A 14,454-nucleotide genomic window follows, 5' to 3' on the forward strand; every position below is an offset into this window, starting at 1 on the left:
GAGGGATGCCAGTACATGGTGGGGTGATATAAAACTGTGAGGAATGGTGCCCAAACTGGGGGTCAGGAACCTCTAAAAGATCCATCTGAGGGGTCACAAAGGTCAATTCTCTAATGTGACTTTCTATTTGGAAATTAATGATATGTTTTACTAAGTCAGGAATCTAAAAACTACTCCACTAGGTTAAGAGTATTGCTCTTTGGTTAAATTACTCACCATTTGTACATGTGCAACTTGTAATGAAGGGTTGCTAGACCACATAACTTCAGTTTGATCACAAATCTGAAGGGCTGGAAATTTGTTGGATTATTTTTTTTTCTTGAATTTTATTTTATTCTGTTAGGATTTGCTGAAAAAGAATTTATTCAATTCAATCAGTTTGCAAAGCATTTATGGATTCTGTGTGTCTTACTTGTAAGCTGGAATGAACTAGACAAAATAAACAGCCATGACTGCACAGAGGCACTGTGCTTTTAACCTCTGCATGAACTAAAATAACTAAAATACTGAACAAATTAAAACCTTGACCTGATGATGGTACCCCTACAGAAAAAGTCAAGGTTCATCGAAATCACTAATATCAATTTTGTTTGGAATTCACGTGTCTCTTTTTCAGTCAAGCAAATTCCTGGCAGAGATCATGCAGATCAAAAAACAAAACCTGGATCTGACCGAATCATTGACCTAAATGTACAATTAGAATTTTTCACTGCTAACTGCAAGAAAAATAAATTAATGCTGCCAAGTGCTGCATTTCATCGTTATTGTTGCTCTAAAATGATTACACACACAGAATAGTTTGATACAAAATGCACATATATTTTACTTTGTTACATTTTGCAATGCATGCCATCCACATTTATTCATTTTAATGTAACGTCCACAAGGACAAGTGCAAACCTTCCTGAAATTCAAGAGCACAAAAACAATAGCAATAAGTAAAAGTTAACATACAAAATAAGACAAGATATAATGATGCTATCACTTATAGACTGGTAAAAAAACAAACAAAAAAAACCCATAAATTTTCTTTACAGATTAATCTTAATACTAACTCACAATATACATTTCAGTACTTTTGAGAAAATCTTTCTCATTTCTCTGCTCCCAAGCATCTGAAGGTAAACATCCCATATTTATGCAAATCAGGGCCTTCAGTTGACCACGTCATCATATTGTATGTATCACAAATCAAATAACAAAACTTAATCACCGCTTTCAACCCCTGCGGTTCCTTCTTTTCCGAGACTGATATTTTCACAACGTTTGAAGAGCATGAAATCTAGTGGCAACCTTGCAGTTAAGTACAAAAAGAAAATGTGCAACTTGTGCAATGGCCAACAAAACAAAAAAAAAAGTGAACAAAGCAAAATGTTGAACTGTAATATTAACAAAGAAGTGAGGTTGAAAAAGTGGCACTTAATGAAAAAAGGTCATGTGGAAAAAAAATACTGTGTGATGGAGAATGGTTAATATGTACAGTACATTGTGTGAGAGTTGACTGTGCTGGATGAGACTTTGGTTTCTTACTATTACACGGAAATCCAATAACAAAATAAAAAGTGCTCAAGATTGTCCTTAAAAACAAAAATGCTACCATATCCATCTTAAACCCAGGCATTTATGTGGCTTTGAGTACTTAAGGGGCTGAAGTGGTATAACACACATAAATAAACATATAAAACAGTCAAACAGTCCACGTCTAGCTTCAGCGTAGGTGCTCTCCGTTGCTTTAATTCTTTTGTTAAGCAGAACCATCTGTCAAAACCCTTTACTTCCTTCAACAAAACTCATCACAGAAGGTATGTCTGGGTCAGCTGAAGCATAAGTTGTTTTGATGAGAGCACACAGTGAGTGAAGTCGTTTCTGAAGGAAGCGGGAGGCTTCCTCTCCTCTGAAACTCAGTCTGAAAGGCTAATTGGGTAAAAACAAACCAGTGTGCATGCAGGGGTGAACCAGCCCCAGTGTTAAGCTGATCCCAGTTTGGTTCTGTCACTTGTAAGGCGGCAGTGCAGTCTTGCAACAAAGTCCTCATGTGTCTTCTCCCACTCGTTACTCCGGCGTCTTCATCCTGCTCATATTTCTCCTGTGCAATCATTCAAATCAGCGCAGAGTAGCATGTATTATTTAAACACACAGAGGTATCAAACTACACACATCTTAGCTCGCAGACATCACAGCAGTAGAAGCAGCCAGGCATACAGCAGCCACAGAGCATGGCCCTGGTTTAGCTCAAGACCAAAAAGCTGTGGGCTCACTGGCTTTCAGCATCTGCTCCGTGGAGTTTGAAATCGCTGAGTCTCTCCCAACTTTGTCAAACGTCGGTCAGCAGATCAACTCCTGCTGTATCTCGGGTCGCGTGGGGAACGGAGGTTCGCCGAAGGAGAAGGCGTCGCGACCTGCCTTGAGCTCACCCTGGCCCGGGCACATGAGATACGACTCGATCAAGTCCAGCTCGGGGGAAGGAGCTGGGCTCTCAGGTTCTGACTCCGACTGGCTTGTTTCGGGCTCATCCAAAGAGGAGGCCGACCTGGTGTGGAGGTGCGGGTGGGAGAGGGGATGGGAGTTCAGCCAGGGGTGATTGAGGCATTCTTCTGCTGTGGCTCTCTTCCTGCACACACAAACACAATAACACTGTGGATGAGTGGAAATTCCCAAAGAGTTTATATAACTGATGGATTGCCTGAATCTTCCGATTCACTCAGTCCGCTCTCTCAGAAGTCAGCCATATTCCTTTTCAACACTAGGCTTGGAAAACCACAAAAGCAACACTTTTTTGCTCTCAAGACTTTTTCCTCTCCATCTCCCACGATTACTCAAACACTTAGGAATCCTCAGCTTTTTCCAATGCTACCACTAATCTGCTGCAATTAAACAACTCTAGCTGGAGATTGTGGCTCTTTAATATGAGAGAGAGCCTGCTGCTACTTTTCAAACAAATTGCAGTAACAAATTAATGTCTCTGTGCTCCACCTCTCAATCAAAATTTGGTTTAGTAAATTAATCAGAACACAGTTGGATAGCTTCCTCTGAAAATCACCTTATTTAGCTGTTCATTTTTTGACACGGTGACATTTCATCAGTATTTCACTGTGTGTCAAAGCAAAGATGCTGGCCTAAAGTTCTCTTCTTCGCAAATGAGGAGAGCTAACCACCTGTTGCAAAAAAGGAAGTTAATTCTTGCATGAAGTGACGCAAATCTTGTTACCACATGCACTCATTTAGACGCATGCGGATGTACTTCCGTGCCGATGTGAACCTGACTCACATCCTTGGTGAGTAAATCAGCTCAAAATGATGGTGATGGAAACTTTGCAGTTTTAGCCATAATCAGAACATTTGATTATCTTCATCTTTCCTGTATATGGCCTCACCTGGGGTTTTTCAACAACAAAGACTTAATGAAGTCAACAGCCAGGGAGGAGATCCCCTCAAACGTGTCCTGCGAGTAGTCTATGTTGACTTGGGAAATGTTGAGGAATGTCTCCTGCTTGTCGTCACCCAGAAAGGGAGATTCACCCGTCAGCATGACGTAGGTCAGGACCCCGATACTCCTGGTAGAGAGAGAAAAAGAATGGGAAGGACGTCATGAGGCAAGTTGTTATCTTTGATGGTTTCAGAACATCTATTGCAACACATTGTAACACAACAAATTTGACTAATTTCCAGCATGCTGTGGTTAGTCATTCATTAAATGCAAATGAGAAGCAAAGATTATCTTGTGCTCAAAGGTCTAGACATAAAGCTAAATGTTTTTGCACACTAGGTGATGTCAGTATCCTGAATATGTCTCTACTTCCAGTATAGCACAGACTGAATGACTTCTGCATGGCACATTCTCAAATGAGTGCAAGCAGTCTAAAGCAGAACACTTACCACATATCTGTAGCAGTGCTAATGGGTTCATAGTTCAGGATCTCTGGTGCTAAAACAGAAACATATGGCCCCAATTAGTCATGATAAATGACACTCAATTTGAAAAGACACAGGTGATTTGTGGGTATTTAACAAGTGGAGGGAGGACTTACCCACATACTCTGGGGTGCCCAGGATCTCCCTGACTTCTGTGATGTTGTCCATGCGTCTGGATAAGCCAAAATCCACAATACGAATGTCCCCCAGAGGCCTGGCACTGGTCAGCAAGATGTTCTGGGGCTGTAGAGGATGCAGACACACAGATTAGGCAAAGGTATGTTACATAATGTATTTTCGAGCAATCTGAGATCTTGCATCTGAGGTCACTAATTGTGTGTGTGAATGAGTCAAAGTATTTGAGGTAACTGGGCCCAAGAGGATTTGGGGTGGAGTTCGTCAGTCAGTGTCCTAGCTGCTGCTCTGAGCTCATCTGCTAAGCCTATCAGATGAGACTGAAAACAGTCAGGACATCTCTGCCAAACACTTAGAAGGCTCCATAGTTAGTATGCACTGTACCGTACATACAACTGCGTTTAATTCTGGTCTAATGCCTGCTGGAAGAAAAGACAGGCCAACTGTCAGGCCTGTGTCAGTAGTGTGTATGTCATTCACCTCTTGAAAGCTCTTAATCTCACATGAAATTAACATATACCAAGCATCAGTTGGGTTAAAAGGAGGCGTTAGTATACTTAATCTAGAACACATGCAGTTTTTTAAAATCACCTATTCACTTTTAAAGTAATTGCGTAACATGTGTAATAAGAAACCAGACATTTCGTTAATTTGTGAGACGCTAAGAAAGGAAAGTAGAGGAACCCTCAGGGGTGACAGCCTTGTTACCTCAGGACCCATTAAAGACAACATGATAGTTCAGTCAGGTTCTTTTACTCGTCTGGTTCCTCGCGGGAACAGGGTCGTGACACACTGAATGAGCTGTGATTGCATAACAGAAATAATATCTCCCTCAGTCTGACACTCAAGGGAATGTAGTGTCCTATATTCTCATATAATCTTTCACTGTGCTTACTTTCAGGTCAAGATGCACCACATTGTTCCGATGCAGGAAGGCCACTCCAGTCAGGATCTGCTTTGCCAGCCGCATCACATCTTTCTCTGTGAAGGCCTCGTCGTTATCTGCGACGCACTGGTTGAAGATTTCGCCGCCGGCAGCGCTGCAAGGAAAGCACAGGAAGGAAAACTGAGAAAAATAACAGGGATAAGACGAGAAAGAAAAAGAAGTCTGCATGGATAGCCACCCACAGGAGTTTAGTTTGGCATACTCTCATTTTTGATTATTCATTGTAACTTGTCATAATAAATTGCAACCTCGAAATGTACGAATACGCCCTTCCCCTCAGTCTGACTCACAAGCTGACAGCGGCAAATAGCAGCCCATCCCACTAGTACAATTTTAGTGAACAAACCCAAAGTAATTTCTACTTTGTTGAAAATTACATAACAGCTTGTCTCCTTATTAGTGTACTTTGGCTTGGAGCAACAAAGTCCATCCACATCTAAACGCTGTACTCGAGTCCAACATAAATCAATATAGTTTTAGGTCCCCTGCCTGTGCCTGTACCTTCCTCTTCTCAGGAATATTGCTGAGATAAGAACAGTTAAATCAGCCTACAGCAGGTTCAGATAAGGTGTTTTACAGCCTGATATATTGCAACTGAACTGATTAATACACGGGGAGGAAACAGAAGCAAAAACCGGCCAACAAATCAAAGCTGATGACATTTTTGTTAAAGTAGAACAGAACAGATGTAACTAAATATTGTATGTATTCGTGCAGCATAGTGTTCTACGTGGCTGCTCAAAAAAAAGAGAAAAATCTTAAGTATGAGGATTATCCGTTTTTGGAATTTAGTAATTAGACAACTCAATGGTGACTTCTCACTTTTGGAGTAGGACAAGTCAGATTCCTGCCTGGTCCTGCTGTGCTTGTGTAACAATGTTGAGTAAAGTGGAGACACGGTGGATTTACATTAAATGCTCCATCAGTCAGATCAATGCCTAAAGCTGACAGTTAACCCAAAAAAACTACAACCATGTGTGAGGGATTTGGAAGGCACACATGCTTTTTATCTTCAGAGGAAAACTTTGTGACCAGGCCCTGGGCATGACTGTTACATAAGCAGCACCTTCCAATCCCCACTTAGCCTCCTAAACCTCCACTCTTTACCAACCGCAGCTGTGAAAATAGGATCCATGTTTTTGGGGATTTTAAGGATACTTGCCACCTATCCCCCTTGTTGTAAACATGTTCAATACCACCTAATAACCCCCAAAGAGTTTAAGAGCAGTGGAAACACACGATGAAACTCAATTTGATCACACTGATCTGCACATGTGTAGCAAATGCGAGTAAGCCTGGTGTTGGTGTTTTAATGCGGGGAGGAAATGAAAGACATACGAGTGTGATTTGAGAGATGTTTTTGATTTTATTGTTAGAAAACTGCAAAATGAAAAGAATCCTCAAGCATTTCAGTGAGTGAGGTTAGTCAAAAACTTCACTTGAATCTGTCGTCTTGGCCTGTAAGCATTTACTGTGCCTGTCTGAGCAATTAAAGGCTTGACAGGACAGTGCTTCAATAGCTTCATTAAGCTGTCAGTGGAGTGCCTGAAAGGATTTCGAATCCTGATGAAGATCATTTTGTTTAAATTTAACCGGGTGCACAGTCTGGCCAAGAATGATCTGTTACTTCCCTGAAGTCTAAATATCGTCACTGTGCTCTCCAGCTTTCCAAGAATGTTAATGTTCTCACTGCTGTAGTGTGTAGGCAGACATCCTCCCCCACGTGGACCCACAAGGATAAACTCACTGTAGCCAAAACGTGTGAGGGCACACTGAGGCTAAACAACAATGTGAAAACAAGAGTCAAGAACAGATTAATCTTGAGCTCTGAAAAATGAGTTACTAAGCGGGAAACAGGCAAAATCTGTAAAACAAGTAAACGTCCTCTTTAGTTAGTAATCACTTTGGTTCTGCAGGAGAGGCTGTTTGGTCAAAGCCTTTCTTGGCTGCCCACCAAGCCGGGTGCTTATTGACGTCACAGACAGCACCCTGTCAACTAGTTTCCACAAGCCTAACCTGACTCTTGGCTGAATTTCTGGGCAGCACTTGTTCTCCTGTACAGTTCAATTAAAGTCCAGCGAGGTCTTGGTTATGTTAAGATGATACTGAAATGGGGGGGATATTGAAATTAAAGTGAACATAAAACATGGCAATGCACTCTAAACAAAAGTCATTTAAAATAGCAAACTAAAAAACTCTAGTCAGGGGTATACCACAGAGTATCTTAACGGATACACTGAAAGCAAATGTAGTCAAGTCACATGGTACACTCTTATCATTGACCTGAAAATCTTTCAGCCTCACAGCATATCTTGCATCTCAAGGACTGTACTGGTTTGGCTGCAGTTACAGTTTAGATTATTTTATCTGCAGAAGTCTCCTTATGTCAACCTTAACCTTGGAACAAACAAAACTAGGTTTATCACTGTCCTATAGTACACTTTCATATTGAAATGAAGAAATATTCTTCATGGAGAATTCATCACCATGACCATCTTTAACTACTTTGCAAAAAAAGAAAAAAGTTTAAGAATCCAAAGGTAATTCATTGTTCAATAAAGTGACCATCTCTCAAACTAGTCATTATACTTGGGATTTCTGTGGTACTAATGCACTCTGGGGCTGCACTTTCAAAGATGATTACAATTCAACTTCTTCCATTTCTCTGACATTGACAAGGATGTGGTTGGGACTACGAGAAGTGTGTGCGTACACACCGCTTTACAGCAGCGTGGCGGTGTGCTACTTTTGGGAGCCTTGCTTGCTGCTTACATTTAAACCCACAGGAAATGGAAAATGGCTTGCAATTCTTGAAACTCATGCTGAGGTCAGACAGTTTGGAGATGCAGCGTTTCACAAGCCAAAGGTCTCACTGTGAGCGTTTCTGCAGATTTTAGCACAAATCTACAGTACGCCAGTTAATAACTGTCATTTAAAAACCGAGCTCGTTCAGCGTTAAAATATTGTGCATGCGCAGGTTGCTTGATTATATGCTCAGTAACTCCCTTTGCAACTGCTTCGGCAGCTGAAAAGGAAATGTGGGCCAGTGCCGACTGACCTCCTGCTATGTTTTCTCTGCAGGCATGCAGGGGTGAATGATGGTGCTACTTCCCCTTTCACACTTCAGTCAGAGGTCAAACACAGCCTCCCACCCCCCACAGAGAAGCTTTTGTTCTACAGAGGCATTCCATGTCTGGGATGGGAATGTCTAGTGAGGACCGGGTAAGAGAAAGCTTCCTGCCTGTGCAATGAGCAGTTATGGAAGAGGGTCAGGAGGAACGTGGTTCAAATAATTGCCCGGCGCTATCTCCCTGCAATGAAGCCAACGAGATAATTAAAATGCTAAGTGGCCTTTCCAAATCCTAATTAAACTCAGTCATTAGAGCAACCAGTGGACACTTACTAGATACATCATATCATTTAATACCCAACCACAACAACAGGCTGGAGCCAGACAGCTGTGGTGATCTTGCTGGATCACTGAATGAGTAGCTCGACTCAGCTCAGCATGCAATAAACACCGAGCAGTAAGATCACACAGTAGCATGTAAATGACTAACTTACAGCTCAGTGTTGTTATTTTCACACAGTGTGCACCGTTTGGGTTTGCCTTGTCAGTATTTAAAGTGACAGCTCTTCAGTCATCAAGGGTGACAAGAAACCGAGAGAATGAGGCTACGCTGGGACGAGCTGTTAACCACAGAGAGAGACAATTTCCATTTAAGGCAAAGTTCATGTCGCAGAAATGCAAGCCTGTGCATTTCACACGTGTGTATGTTTTTATTAAAGACTTGAGTGACACGCATCTGTCTTCTCAGCAACGACACCACAACTAAACCAGGATGTCAGATCAGACAGATATGCAGCATAAATGTAGGCACTTCTCATGAAAAACACCAAACCTCCTACATTCCCGTCATGCAGAAAACGGGATGCTGCATGACGTGCATGTAAGATTTGATGAGGCTTTCCCTGACTTAAAAAAAAAAAAAAAAAAAACTGCTTATCAAGTAGAATTAATTTGTGGTACTTTCAAAACCAGCTGCATAAGAAACCCTCCCAAGTTTTCAGAAAGTGATGATTAAAGGATGTTGTTCTCTTCAATAATTAAGAACCCGATCTTTTTATCCCAGTTTTCCTCAAATAGCTTGAACATTAACAAGTGAGGAAAGTTTAAAAGGTCTTTTAAATTACCACCATCACTTCTGTTTTCAGCACCAGTGCCAGCCAGGGCTGGGTGTGTTTGAACACAAACAATGTGGGAAAGACAGACAGATGTGGCTATGATGCAGAATATCAATTTTCAGTGAACTTTTAAAGACCTTGGTGTTGTTTCTGCAAGCTTTCCAGTATTATCTTACCACTCCAGAATGAGGATGATTTCACTGGTGGTTTCATAGACCTCATGCAGTGCCACCACATAGGGGTTTGCCTTGGCTGACTCCAGCACTGCGATCTCGTTCAAGATGTCCATGCGGCAGTCCTCGCCCTTCCGTCGCTTTCGCAGGAACTTGGCAGCATACTGCTTCCCTGTCGCCTTCTCAATGCACTTCTTCACCACTGCAAACTTTCCCCTGGGAAACAAAGAGGGAAGAGAGCGAGAGAGTGATTAGTAAGGAGACAGAAAAAAATCATAACCACATTACTGGCTTTTCACAAATATTTGGTCAGAGATGGGTCTGTTCCATATCCAAAGAGTCACTGGATTAAATTTAGGTCACTTAAATGCTGCAAATTAAAGGCTAAAACTGCTGGACACATTCATGACAGTTAAAGTGCTATGAGGCAAGGCATTTGGGAAAGCCCCCCAATCAGCCTCGAGTGCAACACTGAAGGAGAGATTATGGAGCAGCTCAGAGATAAGGCTGCGTGGCATCATTTGAAAATACAGACAGTTATTGACCACTGGTACGCCAGGGAGGCGTCATTAGATATTCGGTTGAGAGTTCCCCCTTCCTCCTCCTCCAGCCTCCAGGAGGGTCTGACAGCAGGCAGATAAGGCCGACACTTTAGACCAAAGCTGCTGAATAGTGGGCAGGGACCTGATAAGGTTACTGCCACTTTAGAGGTCAAGCAAAAACAAAGAGATGCAACAGCTTGGTTGCTCGATGTGGCCGGTATGACATGGGATTAGGGGCACCTACTTTTACGACCTCATCCCAGCAATTCATTTCTGTGCATATACATTGATGGATTCAAAGAAGGTGTTCGGGGTCAGCTGTGGGTGCGGGCAGGATGTCCGATGTGTGCAGAATTGCCACTCTGTGTCAAACCGACACAATCACAAGCCGTCCTTCCCAGGCTGATAATGAGGCCTTGTCCACTTCCCTTTCTTCACAGCTGACAGCGGCAGGGACAAATGGAATTGTGTTGACGCCTCCGCCCAGACCCTCAGCCAGAGACTGCTTTTCCTTTGACAGTCCTACAAAAGCTGACAAGTCGGCTAAACACAGCCGCCTCGGGACCAAGACCACCCACCTGACTGTGATTGGCGATGTAAGGCAGGGGGTCACTGCTGTTACAGTCAGGTTGGAGCCTAATGCAGCATGCGAAAATTGACACTGTAACCTCAACATCATTATCCATCCAGCATCTCAATGGTTTAATGAGCTACACAATTCACATATACTGCCAAAGGCTTAGGGAACATGAATATAGGATGTAAAGAGATGACTGAACTGGGCAGAATCGAAATGAAGCAAAGTCAGAGAGGTCCAGTCAGCGTGATGGCAGTCATTTTCCCACACAGTATTACTCCAAGCCAACTGTGCTGCTGACCAAAAACAGCAACTGTTCTGGCTGGAGTCTGGTTCTGTTTTGGCTCTCACTCAGGCTGCTGGGAGGCCCAGTTCCTTCTCTTTTGCAGTTTCCCACTCTGACAGAATGGTGACGAGTCATTGTTCAGAGTGAAAAGGCAAAAGCCATCAGGAGCCTTTTCATCCTTAATTAGCCAAGTTCAGAGCTGTAGGCTGGGAACTACATATGGAGTGAAAAGAAATGACCAGTGGTGACGGAAAAGAGCAACAGGAGGCCTTTTCAAAAGCTGACAACAGGTCAGAGGTTACAAAACAAGGCCATCTTCCAGCCGGCCATATTCACACTTTGTCATGTTAGTAGTTATTTTATTTAAACACCCACACATCTTACAATAAAGCAGATCAAACATCTCACTTTGCAGGATTATTCCCTGCAGAATCTGCCTCAGCCTACCCTGTCATCAATCATCAACGTTTACTGTGACACACAGCTAATTCCTCCCCAGCACTCGAGATGGTGATAATTTGATTGAGAAATTGGTTTCCTGTGGAGTCTGCGTTTTGTCTCCCTCACTGGGGCACTGACTCATGTCTGAAGTGCAATGAGAAATGACAGCTCTTATTTGCCTGCTTCACAGACACACAATATGAGTTCCTCTTCCTGCTTTCGAGTTGGCCACAACATATTTTGTGCACCCTTCTGCAGGGGACTGCAGCTCATAATGCAAACCCTGATGGGGAGAAAGCTTTGAAATTGAGGCCAAATGAGCTGTACTGTTTCTTTCAAATTGAAGACAGCTGACAAGGGCACCTATAGGAATAATTAAACTCTGGCACATGCAGGTTTGAATATGGTAAACTTCCTCATGTACACACTATACAGCTGATTTCCTGGCTTGCAGCACTACATGCATTCCTGCACTTAATGGGATTATGAGGCCTGATCTCAGGATGTTGTTGAGTTGAAGTCATGGGAGAAGGAGGGAAGGAGGATGAAAGTTCAGCTATGAGGAGTGCTTAGAGGCTACTGTAGTCTAGTACCTCAAGCAAACCCCCTATAGCTCCTGGCTGCTGTGCCAGATGTCCCAGGGTGTTTGACTAAAGAAACTGGCTGCTACCAATGTACTCTTTATTTAGCCTGTCATGTCACTTTGCAGACGGGCAAACCTAAAGTGGAGCTGTAAAGACAGATGCAGAACTGGCACAAATCAAACAGCTGTTGGGCTACGTGAAACCGAAGAAGTCAAATGCAGCTCCTCATTTTGATTCAGAATGCTTTCAGGGGAAAGTCCTTACAGTCTGGCACACTGGGGAATTCCCTCTTAAATATGGATGGAATCTGCACTTCAGTCTGGGATTCACAATTCAGCAACTGTGACCAACAAAATGCATTTGGCTGAAGAGGGAGACAGAGAGAGAAAAGTGGCTGCTGGTGGATGGCATATTTAGTGACATCTCCTAGGAAAACAGGTATATAAAATAGGACAATCGAGTTAAAAAGAGAGCATATCCTAACAATATAACTTATAAGCACACTGATAAAACTAATACATAGTCTTCAACAGCCATTACGATCACTTCGTGTACAATGTTCTCTCATTAGTCTTGTTGCCTATTCTGTCAATTGACATCACACTTGTGAGGCTGGCACGTTTTAAAATAAATGCAAATTCAACTCGTGACATTTGAGGCTTTATATTTTCACCCCCACATATACTAGGAATTACTAGAACGCACACGTGAGCATAACAGGTTGAGGAGTTTCAAAACAGAAAAAAATACAATGCTTTCCTCGATACCAAACACAAGACCAGTGGGTGGACGGTAGCTGCGACTTAGGTTTCCCTGAGAGGGGGTTTCTAGGAGCTTTCAGCCCCCTGCTTCTCCACATAACTCATTAAAATAGGCCAATCAGAAAATCTTAAAACAATCCGGCAACTTTTAGCCAAGACGCACAAAAGCGCATTACCATTGCGCACTCCGGGTGCCAAAGCGCTGCTCCGTCAACGGATGGTATGCGGGGATTGGAAATGTTCAATTAACAAGCTTCCCATTTACACGTGCAGAGAGTAATTCTAATATGATTAACCGATTTGCTTAAGCTCATCAAGACGGTGATGCAAAGTCCAGCCAGTCAACGCACGAACCAAATAAGCGCCCAGATTATGATATTTTGCTATCAATGAATGCTGGAAAGTCATTCCTGCAACAAACAAACAAACTCACCTGCCCAGTTCTTTGCCAACCAGCTCGTAATTGGCTGCGAACGGTTCGACTCTTATCCTCGTGTGGATTTTTGTCACCATCCCGTTTTTGCTCATCGTTGAGTTTGGCATTGAAGACGTACTTTGAAATTAAACTTTTTTTCCCCCACCAGATAAATAAGACAAAAAAAAAATCGGCTCCGCTCAAGTAAAAACTCTCATGATAAAGTGAACCGGTTTGGAGCTGTGTGACACCACCGGGAGATAATCCGGGTTAAGCGCGTCCCAAACGAGAGGAGGATGATGATGATGATGATGTCTGCAGGAGCGCAACGCAGTCGGTGCAGTGAATTAGTCTGAGTGCTACTACACATTCCTGACAATAAACTCGTCCTCAGGCCCCGCCCACAGCGCCGACGCTCAGCAGAGGAAGCCAATGAATTTGCTGAACAGGAAAAGGTGCAGGCCAGCTGGCAAGTGGTGGCAAAGGACAGGAGCTGATTGGTGCTGGTACAGGAACATAAACAAAAGCTTCTGTCATCAACTTCAGTATGACAGTTATCGTTATGACAAATAAAAACTATGTGGATGTTATATAATACACAAAACACATAGATTTCATTAAAACTCCTGTCTAAGCACTTGCAGATAAACCCTAAAAATAAAAAAAATAAAAAAGTATTTTCTAGGAGTATACACTACCAGTCCTTCTCATTCAATGTTTTTTATTTAATTTTCAGCGTTGTTGATTAATACTGAAGACATCAAAACAAAAAGAATACATATGAAATTATATTGTAAACAAAAAAATGTTAATCTTCAGTATTAATCTACAAAGTAGAAAATAATACAAATAAATAAAAATGATTGAATGAGATGGTGTGTCCAAACTTTTCACTGGTAGTGTAGAATAAAACACTTGTGGCAAAACAGCCTCATGAGCTAGATGAACCTTTTCCCTCTTACTTCCAACCTTGTGTTAAACACCAAAATTCACTCCTAAAAAAAACACGATGAACTGATATTCATAATGCCACGAAATCTCATGCACGCACACATGCAGTCATAAACATTTCAAGTATGTTTGTCGTTATTCTTGGTATGTGTTTTCCTGCTTCCTGCTCTGGGCTTGGCTGAGCTGCAGGTAAGACGACTTTTTCTCACACAACATTCAGCTATGAATGTGAAGGTGCCCTCTGGTAATGAGAGCTTTCTTATCTGTGGGAAAGTAGTTTGGTTGTCAGTCGAACCAGCATGTCACTCAAGAGTAATTCTAAGGATCTGACAACTCATCGGTGGCACAGGTTAAGACTGGAAAGTCCGGTGATGTTGATGTGCAGGCACTCGATGGTTCTCTGCCAACTTTTTAAGTCTATAAAAAGTCTAATAAAAGAAACGGCACTGTCACAGCTTAACTGGATGCCAGGGTAGTGAAAATGAGTAAATGTGATTGGTATTTATGGCTCGCAGAGAGAGCTAATGTGACGATGACCTGGACTTC

General features: G+C 42.4%; 1 protein-coding gene across 1 annotated transcript; it reads right to left on the bottom strand.

Moving 5' to 3' along the window:
* Nucleotides 1-798: 798 nt before the first annotated feature.
* On the bottom strand, nt 799-13,313 carry stk17al (serine/threonine kinase 17a like). The gene is made up of 7 exons (XM_023282078.3): nt 12,976-13,313; nt 9,355-9,567; nt 4,943-5,087; nt 4,029-4,155; nt 3,877-3,925; nt 3,375-3,554; nt 799-2,611 (listed from the first exon to the last, which is right to left on the bottom strand). Exons 1-7 carry the CDS (start codon nt 13,083-13,085, stop codon nt 2,326-2,328), a joined length of 1,110 nt encoding a protein of 369 aa, XP_023137846.2. The 5' UTR covers nt 13,086-13,313; the 3' UTR covers nt 799-2,325.
* Between the last annotated feature and the right edge of the window lie 1,141 nt (nt 13,314-14,454).

The sequence above is a fragment of the Amphiprion ocellaris genome, chromosome 19, assembly GCF_022539595.1.
Source record: "Amphiprion ocellaris isolate individual 3 ecotype Okinawa chromosome 19, ASM2253959v1, whole genome shotgun sequence".
NCBI classification, from domain to species: Eukaryota; Metazoa; Chordata; class Actinopteri; family Pomacentridae; genus Amphiprion; species Amphiprion ocellaris.